The sequence below is a fragment of the Anolis sagrei genome, chromosome 2 (genome assembly GCF_037176765.1).
Source record: "Anolis sagrei isolate rAnoSag1 chromosome 2, rAnoSag1.mat, whole genome shotgun sequence".
Lineage (NCBI taxonomy): Eukaryota > Metazoa > Chordata > Lepidosauria > Squamata > Dactyloidae > Anolis > Anolis sagrei.
In genome coordinates this window covers 245,816,204-245,838,803 of record NC_090022.1, presented here as the reverse complement: position 1 = coordinate 245,838,803, position 22,600 = coordinate 245,816,204, and the positions used below count along the sequence as shown (strand labels likewise).

General features: G+C 39.6%; 1 protein-coding gene across 3 annotated transcripts; it reads left to right on the top strand.

Moving 5' to 3' along the window:
• Positions 1 to 959: 959 nt before the first annotated feature.
• Positions 960 to 21,782, top strand: SLC25A46 (solute carrier family 25 member 46). Of its 3 annotated transcripts, none has more exons than XM_060761888.2 (8): positions 960 to 1,292; positions 4,453 to 4,495; positions 8,821 to 8,878; positions 9,616 to 9,693; positions 9,932 to 10,032; positions 16,302 to 16,358; positions 17,373 to 17,430; positions 19,829 to 21,782. In XM_060761888.2, exons 1-8 carry the CDS (start codon positions 1,076 to 1,078, stop codon positions 20,405 to 20,407), a joined length of 1,191 nt encoding a protein of 396 aa, XP_060617871.2. In that variant the 5' UTR covers positions 960 to 1,075; the 3' UTR covers positions 20,408 to 21,782. The 3 variants fall into 3 exon arrangements, with proteins under 3 accessions (XP_060617871.2, XP_067320595.1, XP_067320594.1); XM_067464494.1 differs by having other exon boundaries at positions 1,081 to 1,292; positions 4,458 to 4,495; XM_067464493.1 differs by lacking the exon at positions 960 to 1,292 and adding an exon at positions 1,393 to 1,429.
• Positions 21,783 to 22,600: the final 818 nt, after the last annotated feature.

Below are 22,600 nucleotides of genomic sequence, written 5' to 3'. Positions count from 1 at the left end.
TCCAACACCACAGTTCAAAAGCATCTATCTTCCTTTGCTCATCCTTCCCTATGGTCCAGCTCTCACATCCGTAGGCGCTTTAACTATGCGGATCTTTGTTGCTAGTGTGATGTCTCTACTCTTCACTGTTTTATCAAGATTGGGTGCATCTACACTGGCGAACTAATGCAGTTTGGCACCACTTGAATGGAGCTTGCAGATCGGTATCGAGCTTGCAGATTGATACACAGCATTCCTCCGGTGTATCTCCAAAAGACTGCACACAATCCAGTGACAGAGCTTTAGGCAAAACATTTAAGAGGTTGTTTTTTTTCCCTCTTTACAACTTTCTTTCTTCCTGACTCCCTGGAGGTGGGGAAACCAGTCACCGAGATCCCATGTGGTGCTTGAGCCAGCACTCTTGGCTCAAGAAGGTGAAAGACCTTGTGAGAGTACAATTCCCGCCATTATCCCATAGGACTGAACGATAGCAGTTAAAGCAGGCATGGGCCAATTTGGGCCGTCTAGGTGTATTGGACTTCAACTCCCACAATTCCTAACAGTCGCTAGGCTGTTAGGAATTGTGGGAGTTGAAGTCCAATACACCTAGACGGCCCAAATTGGCCCATACCTGAGTTAAAGTGGTGCCAAGCTGCGTTAAATCTGCGGAATGGATGCACCCCAAGAAAAGGTTCCTTCCTTCCTTCTGTTTCCTTCCTTCCTTCCTTTTCCTACATTCCCTCTCCTTCCTTTCTTCCTTCCTTTTCCTACATTCCCCCTCCTTCCTTCCTTCTCCTTCCTTTCCTTCTTTCTTTCCTTTCTCCCCTTCCTTTGTTCCTTCTCCTCCCTTTCTTTCGTTCCTTCCTTCTTTCCTTTCTCCCCTTCCTTCCTTCTCCATCCTCTTTCCCTCCTTCCTGTGCCTCCTCCACGTGACCAGCCTCAGCTCCCGTCGCCCTTTGAGCCGGGGAGGCTGCTTCCGGTGGGTCCCCGGAAGCTCAGCCGCAGAGGCAGCGTTTGCGTCTCAGGCCTTCCTTCCTTCCTCCTTTCTGTGGAGGGCAGTTGAGGGCCTTGGCGGGGCCCCGCTCTCTCCTGAGTGATGCATCCTCGGCGCCCCGAGGGCTTCGACGGCCTGGGCTTCCGGGGCGGGCGGGAGGAGCCGGGCCTGGGCCACTGGGTCAGCACCCCGCCCGACATCCCCGGCAGCCGCAACCTCCACTGGGGCGAGAAGACCCCGCAGCTTGTGGCCGGAACCCCGCTGGGCGCCTCCGGGTTCGGCGAGGACCCCTCTGGCGGAGGGCCCGGCGCCAGTTCCGGTGAGACGGCTCGGCCTCGCCAACCTCCAGGCCGCTTCCCAAGGCAGAGACCTCCGCCGTGGCTTGAGTACAGCTTGACTCCACTTCACCTGCCGCGCCTCAAGGCTATGGAATCATGGGAGTTGTAGTTTTGCAAGGTCTTTAGCCTTCTCTGCCTACGAATGCTGGTGCCATGGCAGTTTAAAGTGCTGTCAAGCTGCATTCAATCTACCCTGGAGATCCAGTGCAGAGCTAGGCGGCTTCAATAGGAGTGTAGTGTCCTGCTCAAAGTCAAAGTCCCATTCAATGCTGCTTTGGTTAGACCAGGGGTCCTCAAACAAAGGCCCAAGGGCTGGATACTGCCCTCCAAGGGCATTTACCCGCCCTTGCTCAGGGTCAACCTAAGTCTGAAACAACTTGAAAACACAACAACAACAATCCTATCTCATCAGCCAAAAGCAGGCCACACTTCCCATTGAAATACTGATAAGTTTATATTTGTCAAAATTGTTCTTCATTTTGATTATTGTATTGTTTTTTAAGTGTCTTTGCACTACAAATAAGATATGTGCAGTGTGCATAGCAATTCATTCATGTTTCCTCCCCCCCCCCCCCCGCCCCCAATTATAATCCGGCCCTCCAACAGTTTGAGGGACTGTGACCTGGCCCTCAGTTTAAAAAGTCTGAGGACCCCTGGGTTAGACCTTCCCTTGAACCCGGTGTCCGACCTAGACACCAGAGCCCCTGGTGGCACAGTGGGTTAAACGCCTGTGCCAGCAGGACAGAAGACCGACAGGTTGCAGGTTCGAATCCAGGAGGGTGCGGATGAGCTCTCTCTGTCAGCTCCAGCTCCTCATGCGGGGACATAAGAGAAGCCTCCCACAAGGATGGTAAAATATCAAAACATCCAGGCGTCTCCTGGACAATGTCCTTGCAGACGGCCAATTCTCTCACATCAGAAGCGACTTGCAGTTTCTCAAGTCGCTCCTGATACACACAAAAATAATCATCTGTCTGTGAACCTCTCTCCAACCAAACGAGGAAGTGCTCAGAAAAAGTCCTTGCATTTCTGTGTGAGATGAGTTAAAAAACCCACATTGATGTTGTTTTCCAAATAAGAGATGTTGGATAAGACCATAAAGTGAAGACAGCGGTTTTTAGTTTCAGCAGCTTCATTACAGCAGTACATTGAAATGATGCTTGGGAAATAAATGTTATGTGATCATTTGATAATTAATCCTGGACGCCGCAATTCATGAAGGATATCGACAAGGTGGGAGGTGTCCAGAGAAGGGCAGCCAAAATGGGCCTCTTCCACACAGCTTAATAAAATCCCACATTTTCTGCTTTGAACTGGAATATATGGCAGTGTGGACTCAGATAACCCAGTTCAAAGCAGATATTGTGGGATTTTTCTGCCTTGATATGTTGGGATATAGGGATGTGTGGAAGGGTCCTAAATTGTTGAATCTGCAAAGAGGACTAGTCAGTTGAAACTTCTATTAAGCAAATTGCTGGGCTGGGAAGAAACCTTGTTAGTTTCAATTATTATCCAGAAATGTTTGGAGTTTAACATTAGACCTAATTGTTTTGTTTTGTTTGAGGATTTAATTTCTTTTTGTGTGTTTTGTTGTTGTTGTTTTTTTAAGGCACCAAGTAGATAGAGAGGAAAAATGTCACTTTTTATATATCTGTATATTGCAGATAGGAACCTGTATTGAGTTGGGGTCCCTTCCAACTCAATAGGGGAAGCATATTAATTAGTTTAGAGGTGGGATGACTATCTGTCAGGAGAGTTTTGATGGTGCCTTTTCCCTGGAAGACGGGGGTTGAACTAGATGGCCCTTGGGGGTCCCCTCAAACTCTGGGATTCTATGAAAATGTATAATTGGCTAATACTGGTTTATGTTGGTTACTATGAGAGACATTCAGTAATATAACTGTTGTGGCTTTATTTAAAAAAAACACTTTTGTCAAAACTTCTTTTAAATTCCCTAAAATCAGTTGATTTATGAATATATCTGAAAGTTGGCGGGAATGAGCCTCTGTTATCTTGTGTCACTGTACAGAAAATTCAAGGAGATAGCTCTTGCAGTTTTTTAAATTGTTTATAAAACTTTGAAAATTCCCCAAAAATTCATGGATAAGTGAAACCTTCTGAAACTGTATGGACTAACAGTGGTCAATGTGTTCTGCCATTGTAGCAAGTTTCACCCCAATAGCTGTAAAGATGAGGGAGGAAGGAGCCCCTGAAGTCTTCCCAATTGCAGTAATTATGTGCGATTACTATAACGAAAAAGTAATTAAATTTGGTACTCTTTATAGTAACAAAAATTTCACTAATTATACTTTAGAAAGGAAATTCCAGTGCCCCCTAATTTTGTAATGACTTTTGAAACTTTTTTTATTGATCGCATATGCCTAACTCTAGAGATTTTAATAAGACAAATCAAACCCCATAAAACTGGGTCAACTTATTTATGTATCAGTTTGAGTACTGTACCTTAAATCTTACAAAAAAAAATAATAACTACCCGCTCTTCTGAATGGTGAGAGGCAAGAGCTTGGTTCCTCCCAGGAGAACCTAAAAGAAGCACCAACCCCTCTACTCTCTTTCTCTCTCTCTCTCTCTCTCTCTCTCTCTCTCTCTCTGACATGAACCTGCTTCTTGCATTTTTGAATGTCTAGACAGGAAAATACTGGTGGCTGCTGGTCCAAAAGCCCGCATTGATCTCTATGAAATGACTCTCAACTTATCCACAGGTCATATCAAAATCCATAATTTTAGTCCCTGCTTTCAGCTTGTATATTAGATCAACATATTTTAGTATATAGAGTGGATCTAGTTCTTACATTTCAGTTCCACCATTGAGGATATAGTTGGTGGAAGAAAAAGAAAAACACACTATGCTCAGGCACATGTAAGCACATAAATCTGTGTTTTGTTTTTGCTGCAGATGCAGACAAAATACATATTATTTAAGAGATGTACACAAATTAGTACTTTATATATGTAATTATCCCTTGTATTTATGCGACTATCAAGTTATTTGTATCTTGAAATTATGCTTTTTCATATTAAAGCGACAGGTCATTTAGATCATTTGTATTGACCAAAAGCTTTTTTATTTCTTTGTTTCCTTAAAAGTAAATGTAAGCAAATTGTCTGTTTGTCTTTCAGAACAGTTGAATCGGTTTGCAGGCTTTGGAATTGGTCTGGCAAGGTAAGAGCTCTGAGCTGTTCCCAGTCATGTTATTTAAAAATGCAAGAGTGTTTCTGTTCCAAAAGTATATTGCTGTTTGTATGTTAAGTAGGTGTATACAATGAAAGAGTTTTATATTATCAAGATTGAAACACCTTGCTCACACTCTCATAAATATATGTGGGTACATGCTTTTTTTCAAATTGTTTGGAACAGTGTACACACAACACAGAAATAATATAAAGCTTTGAAAAGAATCCACAAAGTGCTAATATTAAATCCCCAGAAACAAATATTAAAGAAGCTTAAGTCTTTTCATGTAGTCTTCGTGAAAAAAAAAATGTACTGGTAGGAGGCTCTATGACTCAGAAGCAGCCCTTGTAAAAAAGCTCCATTGCTTTACTGCAAACTGACTGTAAACTGTCAGTATTTATACTTACTGAAAAGATGGCAAGGTCTGCTGACTAATGCCATAAATGTTGGCTTATGCAGAGAGCATGGTAAAGGATCCCAGAAAAGCATTAGACATTTTAAAAATTGAATTTGAGTCAAGAGCAAATTTGCAGCCTAATCCATTTAAGCTTATGTCATAATACATTTGCAAGACTGCTTGTTGTTCATAACTGAATACCACTCTCCCTCCTTCAAAGAACCATTAACAATCTCAGCCACAGGTCCATAAGGAAAATAAGACTTCGGAGGTGTTACTGTTAAAACTTTCCGTATCCTATCAGCTTCCAGGATCTGGTCCATGTTGGGAAAGCCTAGCTGAATCAAACAGCTCTATCCCAGATTTGGCTGGCTAGGTATAAAATGCAGCACAAACATAAACAAGCAGAAAGGGGAGAATCCATTTCCCTCACAAGGAGGCAGGTCCATTCAGGTGCCGCATTTGAATGTTTGTACTTGGACCAGAAAGATGCATTAGAAATTCCCCTTCTACCATCCATCCTTCCATATTGAAACGAAGAATTTCAAGGGCACCTTCATAGATGTGCATCTGTAGACTTAATAGATTGAACAGAGCATCTCAACCTATTCTTTTCAACTGACTTTGAGGCTAGAAGCATGAACTTGAAATTGTTCCTTGTAACTCTGTTCACTGATCAAACTACTACAAAACATTGCTTAGGGAACTGCCTTTGAGGAGGCCGTGAAACTTTCTGCTGATACAGACTATGTCATGTCCACAAGATGTCTATTTTGATTCTACAGATTTCGTTAGAACCAATATATTGAATAATATGGTTATAAAAATAATTGCATATTTTAAAATACAGGGTGTTTCAAAATATGGACCCAATTTCAAAACTGTATATTTCATGATGGCAACATGTTATAATGGGCTGGATGAGGGGGGGAAATGAAACTGAATCCAGACGAAACAGAGGTGCTTGCATCAAGGGTGCTAATCTGGGGATGGAGGTGTGTCAACCAGTTCTGGATGGGGTTACATTCCACCTGAAAGACTGTGTTTGCAGCTTGGGAGTACTCCTGGAGCCCTCTCTCCAAATGTCAACCCAATGGTCAGGAGTGCTTCTTATTTGCTTTGGCTAATTTGCCAGCTGCACCCCTTCCTAGATTTGGGGTACCTGAAGATAGTAGTGCATGCAGTGGTACCTTAAGGTTGGACTTCTTAAATGGGATTTACATTGGGCTACCCTTTTACCAAGTTTGGAAATTCCAGCTGGTTCAAATTTGGCAGCCAAATTGGGTACAGGAACATCTAGGAGTGAGCATATTACATCTATTCTAACATCACTCCACTGGCTGCTAATTGGTCTCTGGGAAAAGTACAAGGTGGTGGCTTTGACCTTTAAACCCTACATGGTTTGGGTCCAGGTTACCTAGAGGATCGCCTTCTCCCATACAATCTGCCACACGCACTTCCGTTTTCTAGGAGTATCCGCTCCAACCAGCCAGAATCCAACTGGCAACCGCCACCCAGAGGACCTTTTCATCAGCCACCCCAAGGCTGTGGAACAACCTGCCAATAGAGCTCTGACAGCTAAATCAGCTGTCGGAGTTTAAGATACACGTAGAAACCTGTCTCTTCCAGCAGGCCTATCAGATAGTCTGTAAACATAAACATGAATTTTAATATATGTCCTTTGTTTAATCTCTGTTTTGTCTGTTTTAGTATGTATTTCATAGAGATATATTTTGGTATGTAACTTTTATGGAGATACGTTTTAGTGTGTATAGTTGTAGTGTTTTTGCTTTGTTTATGTATTTTAATTGTTTCATAACCCACCACGAGCCATGCGGAGAGGCGGGTTAGAAATAAATTATTATTATTATTATTACTGCACAAAAAGTTACGCGTTTGAATGAGTTATTAAGTCATCAAGTTTTACCAAATATTTTGAGTCAGAAACAAATTTTAAAAACCTCCCTCAATAGAGATTATCTCATTAAGGCTTAGCATGCAAAGTTGTCATCTTTTGAATTGACTAAGATTAGGGGCTATTTGACTCTATGCCCTTCCTTTTCAAGGGGTAAGAGTTTCATTCATGGGCTGTTTTTGATTGCAGAGATTGAGCGATTTCAAATTGGGTCCATCTTTTTGAAACATCCTGGTATAGTTTAAAGGGAACGTTATTTATTACTGACCATTACATTTATATCACAAAACTGTAACATAGACATCTTTATGGTATCCTTTCATTTTGAGGATTTTTTTGGCAAACCAAGCAACAAGATCAAAGAGTAGTTACGGGCTGGACCCAAAACTGTACAGTTCTGACTTCTTTCCAAGAGGACCTTGGGAAACAAACTAACATACACACATCTTACAACCTTACCTGTGGGGTTGAGTCTTACTGGTTAGACAGTTGCTGTTCTAATTGCCACTCTTCGAAGCTTCCATGGTAACCAAGGACAGAATAGCCCCTCCCCCTGAAAATGTGCTGCCTGGCAACCAGAGCATGCAATGCTGTGTTCTTGATCTTTAGAGGTCTGGACATCTCCAGGGTAGTTGTGCATTCTACAACTGTTGTTTCCTCCCTGTGGCACAGGTGACTGATGAAGTCTTGGAGGCGGATAATTATGTAAGATGTCTTCACTCCAGGCAATGAATGTTGCCCAGTGGCACCATCATTTACCTATATATAAGAGTTTGTGTAGCTCAGGCATCCTCAATGTCTGGCCCTCCAGCTGTTTGGGCCTCCAACTCCCAAACACCCTCACCAGCTGGTTCAGTTGTCAGGAATTCTGAGAGTTGGCAGGCCAAACATCTGGAGAGGGTGGAGTTTGAAATTGCCTGGTGTAGCCTATGTGCTCTACACGGAAGCCAGATAGTTCCAGTAATCACAGTTTTCTTTCAAATTAAACCCAGAACTGTTTTGTTTTTTTTTTCAAACATTGGCCTTGTGTAGAAGATGTGGTGAAAGTTTTGGTCAGACTTTAGTTTTTGTGCTATTACAGTGTCAAACCAATATGTTGGGAGATGGTTCTGTCACCGATTGAAGAGTTTAGTAGACCGGAGAAGGCTGCTGAATTCTTGTCTTCATTCACAGCCTTGTCCCCAGACCATCCCCTTGCAATCTGTTCCATTGAATTTCTCATTCTTCCCTGTGATAAAGATTGTAGGCGTTATCTCAGTTTTAAAAGACCACTTACCTTACTTTTCGCTAGTGTGGTCTACTATCCACTCTGATTTTTCCTTTAATTCATTATCATATATCACAAACTTGACCAGATGTGGTTACTTGTATTGGACCAGCATTCTTCCATTGATTAATATTGCTGGCTGTTGGTGGCTTCATTTTCACTAGATTGGCTCAGGCCTCTGAAAAATAAGTGTTTCATCTAGGAGTGCTTTTTGTCTACATTGCTGCTTGATAATGGAAGTAACAGAGAAGTAGCATAAGCAATGAGTGGCTTTTGTAAGCTTCAAGAGGTGAAAAGATTTGTCCTTCGAGGATTGGATATCACTATCCATGTACTAGTTTCTTCTCATTGCAACTGCTGAAATATTTTTTACTTAAAAATTGATTAGAAATCCATCTAGTACAGAATTCTATAGCTTGACACTAGATTTTAAACACCAGAAATACAGTACAGATAACACTTGCCTGGATGCAGTGGCTACCTGTTTCCTTCTATACCTTATTGATGGTAATCTCTTCCCTCTTCTTGCCATATCTTGATATTTGAGTGAAATATGTGCTTTGTATTCTGGCCTTTGTCCAAATAAAATCTGTTAAAATTTGGAACAGAGACTTTACCAAAGTTGTAAAATCAAAGTTGTAAAACTAGCCAGCATTTTGTAGGTCATAAAAAACCAGGTATGTGATGATAGCAGTCTGCAAAACATCAATATTTAAAACATTGTTTTTCCAAAGTTTGTTTACAGAGAATGTGTTGGCTCATCCTTGCATCGTTCTGCGTCGGCAGTGTCAGGTAAATAGTCTGAGACCCTGATACAAATGTGCTTCTTTGTTTCTTTTACAATGTAGTCTTGCTTTCCTAGGAGTAAACATCCTAACTTTAAATGGATTTCTAAGTAAACAAGCATGGGATTGAGATGTTAGTATTAAATTAGGAAAACTTACCATGGCAATTAGATTTGATGCGGATGATTGAGATGGTTTTAAACAGTGGTTTTAATGCTGAGACATATTATTTTAATGAATGTCACCTAAAATACTGGGTTTGATTAGATACTGATTTCAGAATGTAACTTGCACATGCTGAGAAATCCAACAAGTCTTTGCAAAATCAGTCAAGAAAGTGGGTTGCTGTGTGTTTTCTGGGCTGTATGGCCATGTTCCAGAAGCATTCTCTCCTGACGTTTCACCCACATCTATGGCAGGCAACCTTGAGGATGCATGCCATAGATATGAGTGAAATGTCAGGAGAGAATGGTTCTGGAACATGGCCATACAGCCCGGAAAACACAGCAGCCCAGTGATTCCGGTCACGAAAGCCTTCGACAACACAGTCAAGAAAGTGCTCATAGACTCATAGAATGATAAGAGTTGGAGGAGACTACATGAGCCATCTAGTCCAACCCCCAGCCATGCAGGAAAAGCACAATCAGTACCCCTGCAGATGGCCTAACTCTAGTGAACACTATGATGTATACCAGTAGATATACAGCAATCCATTTTTATAATTACATGTATTTGTTTTTACAGGTGAATTATCATGCCAAGAATTATCATCTCACACCATTTACAATCATCAATATTATGTATAGCATCAATAAGACCCAGGTTTGTATTTGATGCCAGAGTACACACATTTTTCTTAGACAAAACCTGTAAAGTCTAAAATTTTCAAAATTGAATTCTGAAAACCTATTAATTATGCATAGCTTTAAAGGTAATGCTTTTCGTATAATTTGTCAGTATAAAAATATCTGTATAAACATTTAGATATAGTGTTGTGTAACAGCAACATGTTAATTATATTATGACTCTACCTCTGTATTTCTTCATCCTTGAATTCCAGGGACCCAGAGCTCTTTGGAAAGGAATGGGAAGTACATTCATTGTTCAGGGCATAACTCTTGGAGCAGAAGGCATCATCAGTGAATTCACCCCTTTGCCAAGGTATTGCCATTTTTTTTTATCTCAGTCTTGTATTAAGTGCATTATTTGTGTAGTGAGTGTGTCTTGGTAGTACTCTCAGATGTTGCCTGCATTGATTATTGTTGTTTGATCAATGTGCAATATCAGAACAATCTTTTCCAAGTGTGTAAAATACTCTCAATCACAGTCATCGGCATATTGAGGTTTTCTCTGTACTAATTTGCATTTACCTATATAGCATCATTAAGAGCTTTATTCATGTGTTATATCACTGTTTTTCAAATGCCATATACAGGCCAGTCAAGTAAGTATTAATTGTACTCCATTATGATAATCCATGTTTGTCTCTGCTCACTAAATATTATTCATGTCATCTATCAATGTGTGACATACTTTCGTATCTGCTAGTGATCTTTGCTAATTATGCAGTTATATTTTCTCCAGGGCTTTTAAAAATCATTCTCAGTACTGATTTGGGCTAGTCATTTAATATTTCAAAAAACACTAAGAACAAATCAAGATTTCTTTGTCCTAAAAAGAGGAAGGAGCAATCCTCTTTATGATGTTGTCTCATACTTCCCATTCCTGCGTATCCATGCTTATAGCTATCAACACCTTTTGATAGCTGTTTCATTCCAGTCAGCCATTAATATACATTTCTCTGTGCACAAATTATTCTAATATTCACCAAGACTTGGATAAAGTACTTCCATTTCTGTAATAAGACTCTGTTCCTAAGAGATTTGTGAATTCAAGAATAGGCTGTCAGCCTGTTGCTCCAATTACGCTATGTAACAGAATTTTTGTTTCTGAGTTATAAATGTAATTTGCTAACGGGTTCAATCATGAAAAACATGGGAAAAGTTTCTTAAACTGCAAAACTTTGTTTTTGTGGGACATCCTGTAGCACATTTTGCTCTAGTTTTTGTTTGTGAAAATAAGTTTAAGTTCCCCAAAATAAAAGAGTAAAAAATTAACTCAAATGCACTATTTAAAAGGAAAAAGATGGGAAACATCACAGAATGTAGTATGTAAGTTACAGAGTCATGTTAGTTAAGTAGTTATAATCTGTTGTTTCGTCAAAGACATAGAGGGGGTGGGAGTATTGTTATACATAGTCTTTAATCTAGGGAGGAAGTGACGTAAAAGAAAAGAGGTGTTCCAATTATGACACCTTCTCTAACAAGAGTAACAGATTATACTTCAGGATCTGAGTTGATTTCTTTTATCTTCTTATATTGTCCCTTCTTTTCTTCTCTTCTAATTCTGCATAATATTCCTTCTTCTTATTTTATCCATTAACTGATTCAAACTATTTTTCTACTCTTGATGGCAGTCAACGATATACATATCCTAAAGTTAATTTCTTTTGTTAGTAGATTAGTAATATACATGTAAATATTATAATTACCAGTCACATAGAATCTACACATAATGTTGTTGTTCATTCGTTCAGTCGTCTCCGACTCTTCGTGACCTCATGGACCAGCCTACGCCAGAGCTCCCTGTCGGCCGTTACCACCCCCAGCTCCTTCAAGGTCAGTCCAGTCACTTCAAGGATGCCATCCATCCATCTTGCCCTTGGTCGGCCCCTCTTCCTTTTGCCTTCCACTTTCCCCAGCATAATTGTCTTCTCTAGGCTTTCCTGTCTCCTCATGATGTGGCCAAAGTACTTCAACTTTGTCTCTAGTATCTTTCCCTCCAGTGAGCAGTCGGGCTTTATTTCCTGGAGGATGGACTGGTTGGATCTTCTCGCAGTCCAAGGCACTCTCAGCACTTTCCTCCAACACCACAGTTCAAAAGCATCGATCTTCCTTCGCTCAGCCTTCCCTAAGGTCCAGCTCTCACATCCGTAGGTGACTACAGGGAATACCATGGCTTTGACTAGGCGGATCTTTGTTGCCAGTCTGATGTCTCTACTCTTCACTATTTTATCGAGACTGGACATTGCTCTCCTCCCAAGAAGTAAGCGTCTTCTGATTTCCTGGCTACAGTCTGCATCTGCAGTAATCTTTGCACCTAGAAAAACAAAGTCTGTCACGGCCTCCACGGTTTCTCCCTCTATTTTCCAGTTGTCAATCATTCTTGTTGCCATAATCTTGGTTTTTTTGACGTTTAGCTGCAACCCGGCATTTGCGCTTTCTTCTTTCACCTTGATTAGAAGGCTCCTCAGCTCCTCCTCGCTTTCAGCCATCAGAGTGGTGTCATCTGCATATCTGAGGTTGTTAATGTTTCTTCCAGCAATTTTCACCCCAGCTTTGCATTCATCCAGCCCCGCACATCGCATGATGTGTTCTGCATACAAGTTAAAAAGGTTGGGTGAGAGGATGCAGCCTTGCCGTACGCCTTTCCCAATCTTGAACCAGTCTGTTGTTCCGTGGTCAGTTCTGACTGTTGCTACTTGGTCCTTGTACAGATTCCTCAGGAGAGAGACAAGGTGGCTTGGGATGCCCATCCCACCAAGAACTTGCCACAATTTATTATGATCCACACACTACACATAATAAATTTTCCTATATAAATGTATATATCTATAGTATCAACCTTCTTGAAGTATATATACTTTTCTACTCTAACTCAGAAATATTAATTTATAAATTCATCAGTTTTCTAAAACTTTTTTTTTTTTTTTTTGCTGTTAGATATGCAAGTTACATAGTTTATACGCAGGTATTATTTCATAATACTTTTAGTTCACAAATTCTATTGCAGTCATCGTCTCCTGTTTTTTTTATATATATATAAAATTCATATAAGATTTCCATTTTTCTCGCTGTTTTGTATGTTATCTTGTTGTAGAATTAAGGTTAATTCATCCATTTCAACCGTTTCAAAATTTCCTATAGTTTTTTAATGAATATCTCATAGAGTCTCAACCAATTCAACATAGTTTGTGGCAACCACAAAAATGAAGTTTATGGGACATAACAACTACTGTGTTCCCCCGCTACTTCATGGTTCGCTTATTGCAGACTCGCTGTTTTGTGGGCTTTTCCTTCCCCCCAGGAGCTGCAGGGGAGGGAGGAGGAAAAGGAGGAGGGGGGAGAGAGCCAGGTGCTGGGCATTACCGTGGGGCTTGTCTCCGGATTGGGCCTCCGCTGCTCCTCGCTCCTTCCTCGGAGGCTCCTTGGGCACCGAGGCCCAGCCCAGAGACTGCCAGGCTGGGTGAAGCCTGGTCTTCCCTCTTCGGTGGTGGTCTCCCGGGCTGGGCCTTGGTGCAGCTTCTCCTGGGACCAAGCCGGGTGACCCTTTACATGCTGCTGACCCCTTGGAAGGCCCTTCCCAGCTGGCCTCCCAGGGTGCCTCCTCAGCAGCGACATGGCGGGGCCCTCAGCTCATAACAGCAATGGCACGTAATCAGCTTGCTCGCCCATGACTTCAGCACTCACCAAGGAGGAGGAGGAGGGCGGTGCTTGGCCAGGCCTAAGGACAACAACGCCACTCCTCCCTCTTCAGCAGAGGCTTCCCGGAGACAAGCCCCAGGCCTCCAAGGAAGAGGAGTAGGAGGGTGCTGGGGTAAGACACCTGCGATAAGTGAGGGAACACTGTACTTTTTCTTTTCTTTTCTCTTCTCTTTTTCTGCTTCAAACTCTTCTCTTTTCTCGCTATTCTTTTTCTTGTTCTGTTAGATCTTAAAATTTCTTTCTTTTTAACGATATGTATTATGAAAATATCTAATAAAGACCATATATATATATATATATATATATATATATATATATATAGTCCTGCATAATTAAGCAGGAAAGAACATTTTCCAACCAGGAACAGATTTTTTCTCAAATATTGTTACATAGTATTATTGTCACTCCCACACATGAACACAACAAACTTCCACCCTCTAATGGAAGGGGACCGCTGTCCAAATATCCCTATTTCCTTACCTTCTGACTACACTATAGATGAAGAAGATATTCAGAATGGTTGTTGATAAAATCATGGAATTTTTGTTGTATCAGAATTAGCAGAAGCCACTGAATTGTAGGAGTAGGCAATATTTTTCATGTCCACCTTATCGTATGTGGTAACTACCCAAAAGCAATTTGTTGTCCCTGGTCAAAATACACTCTGCCTCATGCAGAGGACAGAGGTGAGCAGGAGGAGTGCCTTCATTAATTCTGCATAGTATGAGCAGAAATTGTTACCCTATGCTGTGTCGCATGCTAGGAAATTCAAGGAAGGAAATCACCCACTAATAATTTAAGGTTCTCTTAACTGTGTGGTTATGACATACAGATGTAATTATTTTCTTTGGCATTGCAATTCCTTTGCAAATTTAATGCTTAATTTATTTAAAAGTGAGCTTGGATCAATACATTTCCCTTTCAAATTTACAAAAGATGTTACTGAAAATAGTGATTTAAAGAATAATAGTGAGACCACCATGACATGCATAGAACAAGTAGTTGAGAAAGAGCATTGCAAGAGAGAAGTAAACATGAATATTATGTGGATGGCAGTTGAGAAAGACAAAAATTAGACCATGATGTAGTGCAAATGAAGATCTAATATATTTTCTAAACAAATCTGTACACTGGTGTTTGTGTGTGTGTGTGTGTATTTGTATATGGATGTAATTATATCTTTCCATTGTGGATTTTGATTTTTTCCCCTCCCTCATGGGCCAGCATGGCTATAGTTGTGTTTTACTTAGTGATTTAAATGTAATTGAACTTTTCCATAGATTGCAACTCTCCTTTTTAACAGTTTGAAATATCAGTTTCTGTACCACCGAAGGCCAAGATTAGCAATAGTGTTGTCTCTGTGGTTAGATTGAAAACAAGTTGACCTTGTGTAGCTTAGCTGTTGTCATTGCTTAATAGATTGTCTTCTATCCAGTGTGAACACATTTCTGTTTCAATTAAGTTGAGCCGTTTTAACTTCCGGATAGTTCAGAGCTGATTATTGAATGCCTCCTTCAAGGTTCTTGAAAGAAACAGCTTTAAAATGCTTGTTATCTTGGCAGCAAGAGTTATGTATCAAGTAGCGGTAGATAACAAACCAAGAGTAAAATGTATTTAGGGTTTTTTAAGTAAGAGTCAAGGCATAGGCCTTCCAATTATTTTTCTTTTTCTTTAAAAACAACTAAACTTCCAAATTCAAGTGTCAATTATGTAAAGCTTTTATAGGTATGGTTGCTTTTTAATAGAGTTGTCAATATTAAGACTTGGATTACATCAAAAAATAAGAATTAAAGTAACATTTGAAATACAGATAGTCAATTTGAAGTTATTTAGTGAACAAAAATCATGAAATGCTATATATTGAGAGGGAAAGAAATACTGCATTCCTGTGGCTTTTAAGATTGTGTGAAGAGATATTTAGCTTGCAATATAAAAGACTGAGAGGAGCTATGATAGCCATGTATAAATATGTGAGGGGAAGTCATAGGGAGGAGGGAGCAAGCTTGTTTTCTACTGCCCTGGAGGCTAGGACGTGGAACAATGGCTGCAAGCTACAGGAAAGGAGATTCTACCTTTAGGAAGAACTTCCTAACTGAGAGCTGTTCAGCAGTGGAACTCTCTGCCCCGGACTGTGATGGAGGCTCCTTCTTTGGAGGCTTTTAAACAGAGGCTGGATGGCGATCTGTCGGGGTGGTTTGAATGTGATTTTCCTGATTCTTGGCAGGGGGTAGGACTGGATGGCCCATGAGGTCTCTTCCAACTCTATGATTCGATGAAATCACTAAGTTGGTCTAATAGTTCACTTAAATTATGTTTAAAGAAATTCTAGTTGGAAGTTTTATGCTTCTTTAAAATACTTAATTGCTTTTACATTATTGAACAATGAAATGCTATTCTAGAATCATGCTGAATTTTCTTCCTCTGTGTTTCTCAACATGTTTTAAGGAACTATCGGTTTTTGTAGGCTGTACTTGCAGTGCATTAAAATAGCTAGGAACAACATCAGTATTATTTGAAACTATTTTTAGAAATTACGTAAGTCCCAATATTACACATGGAGTAAGCTTGGTCTTAGTACAGATTTCCTTTATCAAAAGCTCTAAAAACGGTGTGACTTTTAAGGCTAGACCTAAAAAGTCCCCTGATAATATCTTCTGTTCAGTTCCCTGCTATTGTGCGACTATCTGAAAATAGGCAGAATACTTCCTTACAGAAAAGTGAAGATGGAAATGTATAAGAAGTGGCTCTTATACTTTACACAAAGTGTGATTCGTCCTGTCAACCTTGTATGCCTACTCAGTTTATATGTGATTATTTTGTTGTAAGTGTAAAGTACTGACTAGTTTATATGCTTGGATTGATATTATTGCTCCTTTAATTTTTCAGAGAGCTCTCATATAAATGGAGTCCCAAGCAAATTGGAGAACATCTTGTCCTGAAAGGGTAGGTAATAATTTCTTACTATTGAAACTATTGTCATTACATATTTTGATAATAACGACAGATGAAACAGACAAAATAAATTATTATCAGGGGGGCCCTGGTAGCACAGTTGGTTAAACCGCTGAACTGCTGAATTTGTTCATCAAAAGATTGGCGATTCGAATCCGGGGGGCATGATGAGCTCCCACTGTTAGGCCAACTTTTGGCAACCTAGCAATTAGAAAACATGCAGATGCGAGTAGATCAGCTTCTGCCGGAAGGTAATGGCACTGCATGCTTTCATGCTGGCCACATGACCTTGGAGGTGTCTATGGACAACGGCAGCTCTTTGGCTTAGAAATGGAGATGAGCACCACCCCCCAGAGTCGGACACAGATAGACTTAATGTCAGGAGAAAACTTTACCTGCTATAAATAGTATAAATAGTATTTGTTTGCCTGCAACCTGAAATGTATCAGTTTTAAAGTGAGCTAGAGTTTGGAATTTCAAGTTAATTTACCTTTAGATATGGACATCTGTGATATATTTCTGTCTTGGCTTGGTTATTTACTTAAATTTCATTAGACTATTGTTTGCACTGATAACTGAAACAAGGACTTTCAGCAGAACTCTTGTTTCTGTAGGACCTCAACTAATGCATGGACTTAGCAGGTCTCACCAAAACATCATATATTTCCAATGAGGAATGTAATACACTTTGCATTGCTTAATACACACATACTAATACTGAGAAGTATTGGAGTAAGAATCAGTTACTACTAAATTAATCATTCATATGGAAGGATAATTTTACATTAGGAAGATTTCAGGAGTGCCTCGATAGTGTTCAAGAAGTGCCATCCCAAGTCCAATCCAAGTCATATAAACCTAAGCCAATTTAACTTTCATTGGGTAAATTGGATTACATTTAAAAAAGCCTCAGCTTAATAGGATTGTTCATCAGGCTGTTTGAAGCTAGCAAAAGGAAATGTGTGTCCGTTCCCCCCAGAATTCTAACTGTGCTTATTCTTCTAGGTTGTCTTACATGATTGCAATGCCTTTTTATTCAGCAAGTCTGATTGAAACTGTGCAAGTAAGTTTTAAATGCTTTTACCTGCCATAGATGTGGGCAAAACGTAAAGAGAGAATGCTTCTGGAACATAGCCATACAGCCCAGAAAACGCACAGCAACCCAATGATCGCATTTCTTATCACTAGTTCTTGACTCATCTCTATAGAGATACAGTTAATATCTATAACTGACTTTGTGCAAATCTGGAAAGTGGTGAATCTTTGGAACTAGTAGAAGCATTCCCCAAATGTGTGGGATAAACTTCCTCTCAAAAAATGGTGTTTGCATATTTCAAAGCATTTTTTGTTCAATTATATGACTTTTGGCCACTTGGCGGTGCACTTGCCACTTGGTGGGTTTTTTTGGTTTGGGTTTCATTACAAGATAGAAGAGAGAAAGGTGATTTGAGTCATAATATCTGAGTCACATAGATAAAATAATGACTCTCTCTATGATGTCATGGTTTTTAAATATTTGTAAAGTTTTTGCCTCTTGATTTTTTGAGATTAATCATAAAAACCTATGTATTTATGTTCCCTTCTTAGCTGCATTTTTCCTAATAGCAACAAAATGGGTATGAAACTAGCCATCCTGTTCATGAATATAGAATGTCTTTTAATATCCATTGAGCAGTACCTCAAAGTAGAAATAGAAATCAGCATTCCCCCAAGTCATGTAGTCTAATTAGTCATAAAATCTAATACCTAGTTCCTTTTGGTAATTTCATCTAGAGAAGACCAATTGGATAAATGAGATTTCCATCAATGACTAAACATCATATCACTTCCCTTCATGGTGGGGGTGGTTGAGTGATGTTGAGAAAAAAATAATATCCACACTTTCAAAAGAAGGGCATCTTTTGTACTTATTTTGTAAAAAAAAATATCCTGGAAAAATATCTTTTTAGCTGGTGGACTGAAAAATGTTCAGAAACCACATAGTCCTGGTGGAATATCACTAAGAGACAGGAGCTTGACCTTCTATGCAACTTCATATGCCAGATAGGAAATCACATTTGCACAACTGTTTGTATCAAAAAATAGCCTACCGTTTATGGGCCAGTTGCAACAAATGCCAAATGTTTTGGCTGATAGCTCAGGTTTAGAAGGCTACACTGGCTCTTTTCTTCTCTCCAGAGTTAAATAGTTTTTCCCCAACAGGCTCTAGAAAATTGACAGCCTCTGTGGAAAGATTTTTTTTTTGACATCATCTTTTCTGTTTCATTGCTTGTGGTTTCAGAAATAATGTTTTATATATTAAACTTACCTGTCGAACATATCTCCCTCTATGAGCCAGTTTGAGCATTAAGATCTGCTGGGGAGACCCTGCTCTTGATCTCACCCCCTTCGCAAGAACAACTAGTGGGGATGAGAGACAGGGCCTTCTCAGTGGTTACCCCTCGACTCTGGAACTCCCCAGTGATATCAGACCGGCCCCCTCCTTCCTGGTCTTCAGGAACAAGTTAAAGATCTGTCTTTGGACACAGGCATTTGGGGAGCAGTGTAATATGGAATCCAAATTGAATGTAGCAGCACAAATAACGATTATGGAGCTAGGCACTATGTTTTTAATCTGTTTTATTGTATTTGTGTATTTCAATTGTTTTATTGCTCAATCTGTTGTATTTATTCCTCTGTATGTGTAATGTGGCATTGAATTTTTGCCATAATTGTAAGCTGCTCTGAGTCCCCTTTGAGGTGAGAAGAGCAGGGAGAAATGTAATAAATAAATACATAAATAAATGTATCGTCACTAATATGAGTCTTCATGTGACACACAATTATATGTTGTAAGCCGTTTCAGCTCCCAGGTCTGGAAGAAATGTGGGCAATAAATCAATAAAGGAATGGGAGTTGATGCAAAACAACTGGAGGCTCAAAGGATTTTCCCCACACTCTATAGTGAATGTTAAACCTTTTCCCTCTTTGGTTACTATTAGACTGTGGTTGGGCCCTTTATTCTTGGCCAAGGGACTAATCAGGAAGGAGAGGTCCTCTTGATTTACTTTGAGGTCTTTTTCTAGAAAGTGAGCCATCAAAGTTGATCTGTTGGAAGGGACTACAACATATCCTAACAACTGATTGAACCCAATACCCACTAGATTACACAACAGAAAGACCAGCTTTCTGTTTGGCATCTTCTACAAAAGGCCCACTGACTAATGTCATGATATGAAATACCTTGTGGCAATTTTTATCAGGCTAAGTTGTTCAGATGAACTTGGGAGTGCTTTGCTCATATTGAAAAGGATTCAAATTGGTTACACTTGGAACTTTTCCATCACTTGAAAGGTTTATTCGCATGCTTCCATTAACATGTATACTAATTAATTAAATTTAATATAAAGAAAGTTAACAAGGATTTATTGCAACATTTTTAAAGGGACGTGTATTCAAGGCATTATTGTGTTTTCTTTCAGAGTGAAATCATTCGGGATAATACTGGCATTTTGGATTGCCTGAAAGAGGGCATCGGCAGGGCACTGGGCTTTGGGGTGCCCCATAGCAAGCGACTACTCCCTCTCCTGGCATTGACCTTTCCAACAGTTCTGCATGGCGTGCTGCATTATATTATTAGTTCTGCTGTACAGAAGTTAGTCCTCTTTTTTCTCAAGAAGGAGAATTCCCACAACCTGGCAACAGACAACTCCAGTTCAGTCCAAAGTATGTTGGATGCTTACTTTCCAGAACTTATTGCTAGCTTTGCTGCCAGCCTTTGTGCCGATGTCATTCTCTACCCGTTGGAGACAGTCTTGCACCGCCTCCACATTCAAGGGACACGCACCATCATTGACAATACGGACCTTGGGTATGAAGTTCTTCCCATCAATACTCAGTACGAAGGAATGAGAGACTGTATCAATACCATAAAGCGGGAAGAAGGAGTATTGGGATTTTATAAAGGGTTTGGGGCTGTAGTTGTACAGTACACATTACACGTTGCTATACTGCAGTTCACTAAAATTCTTTATTCCACACTGCTTCAGAACGTTTCTTAAAAAACTAGTGAATGTGGCCATCTAACAGGCCATACGTTCAGAAGAGGGGTAAGCAAGTAAACTAAAAAAATTAGGATCCATTGTGATGGTTTTTCTTTTTACTGCTTAGAATGTTCCTTTGTAAATACAGATGTATGTTCTTTAATGTAATGTACACAAAACTTGATCAAGGGGGAAATAAAAACATGAAAGCCAAAACAGGGCTTTTACTAAGAATGTAAATAAACTATTTGAAAATATACTGCTGTGTAGAGGGTATGATTTTCAGACTGTTGATGGAGCTTAGACACAATCCTGTTGGCAATTTCTAGTTCATGAATTCTGTCTGAAATTAATGGTAGCTGTGCTCTTGTCTATAACACCTCTTGGAGACTTGCACTTTAAGGATTGTGCCTTTGTTTCTGTCTGTAGTTTGAAATGGGAATTAATTGGGATGTATTGGAAGGCTCACAAAATCCAATGAACTTTGACAATTCTGTTTTACCTGTAATTGCTATAAGGATTAAAATCCTCATATTTTTCAAGATCATTGCTTTGGTTAAGAGTTTGAATGTAAGAGACAAAAGGCCTTTCTGGCCTTAGTTTCCCAAACTTGAAACTACGTGTTTGACACAAACTGGAAACTACATGTTTGACTTGGATTTGTCATCTTTCTGTCAAAAGATAATATGATGCAACAACAACAAATCTAAAGAAAGATCCTGAGATTGAAGTTGTACTACTTGATTACCTAAATCTAGAATACCAGCAAATATGAGACTTCAAGATAGAAATACATATGGTACAGTTGACTACTATTTCAGGTCGCCAGAAGAATACTTAGAAGTTAAGGTCTTCTGAACAAATACCACCTAAATGAGGTATCTTGTATTTCCACAAAATGCCTTATGGATTTTTGTGCAAAAGTCCTCTAATCATGTCTCTGAATTGTTTTCAAAAGAATTGCTCCACATGACTTTTAATGTTTCAGATCTCATAAAAATCTAGCTTAATCTGTGGTCTTTATATTTTCTAGCACAGCAGTCTGAATTGTCCTCAATTGTGGTTTTAGGCATGTAAACCATGCTGAACTGTTCTTTTGGAACAGTTGCTCATCACTATAAGACGAAACACTGAATTTGAATATGCAATTTTATTTCCTTCCCCAAATATCAAGATTTGGCTTTGTAAAAACTAAATCCAAAAATTAAATGTTTTATTTTTGCTCTATTTCCAGGCTTGATCTAATGAAGGTGTATAGAAAGATTATTTTTAGCAATGGAATCGCATGCTAAAGAAAAACATTCGAAAAGGTCTTGTTTCTCTCATAGATTAATGTGTGTTGTAAGAGACTTGGTATATATGTTTGAATCTAGTAAATTAATGTTCAAATTCAGGCTTTGCGTTATATACGTATTTATTTACTAGGCGCAGTTATTAAGAGCCCAGTGAACAATTATGACACAAAGAATGACCTATGAAACAATTCTGACACACAAAGAATGACCTGTGAAACTGTGTACATGAATCTATTGGATTTTATGACTAAGGATACAAGAGGGCTTTAGTTGTGATAAATCTGGAATACTTTTAAGTACTTTCGAATAAATTTGGGACAGGTTTTAGCTTTTTAGCATATGTTGTGGATGTAACATTTTCGTAATACTTCTCAAAAGGTTACTGAATATGGGAATACCTTTAAAGGGGTGATGAAGCCTTTTAGTTTTAAATAAAACTATTAAAACATTGTCCTGTTATGAGCCCTTGAGTCCCTATAATAGAAGGAATTTGTTTCACTGAATCTCTAAGGGGGAATTAAAATTGGTGCAGGTGTCATTTTGAAAAATCAGGAAAGTATTTTTTTAAATTTAAAACATTTATATTCCACTCTTCTCACCCCGAAGGGGACTCGGGGCAGAGCACAAGCTACGAACGGCAGACATTCCATCCCGGGACATAAAATAGCTATAAATATACACAAATATTAAAATCAGTCATATGTAGTTTAAAATCAGCTGTTTAAAACCAGGTTCCCTATTTTTGCATCATTGCACTGCCCCAAAGGCTTGGTCTCACAGCCAGGTCTTTACCATCTTTCTGAAGGACAGAAGGGAGGGGGCTGATTTAATCTTGCCAGAAAGGAAGTTCCATAGCCGGGGGACAATCACTGAGAAGGCCCTCTGGTCCCCGCCAAACATGCCTGTGACAGTGACA

Bases quoted from the DNA above. Each gene is read 5' to 3' on its own strand.
- SLC25A46 (XM_060761888.2), top strand. From the start codon at position 1,076: ATGCATCCTCGGCGCCCCGAGGGCTTCGACGGCCTGGGCTTCCGGGGC. The intron at 1,293-4,452 runs GTGAGACGGCTC...TTTGTCTTTCAG, and splicing joins AGGGCCCGGCGCCAGTTCCG to AACAGTTGAATCGGTTTGCA. The intron at 17,431-19,828 runs GTAAGTTTTAAA...GTTTTCTTTCAG, and splicing joins GTCTGATTGAAACTGTGCAA to AGTGAAATCATTCGGGATAA.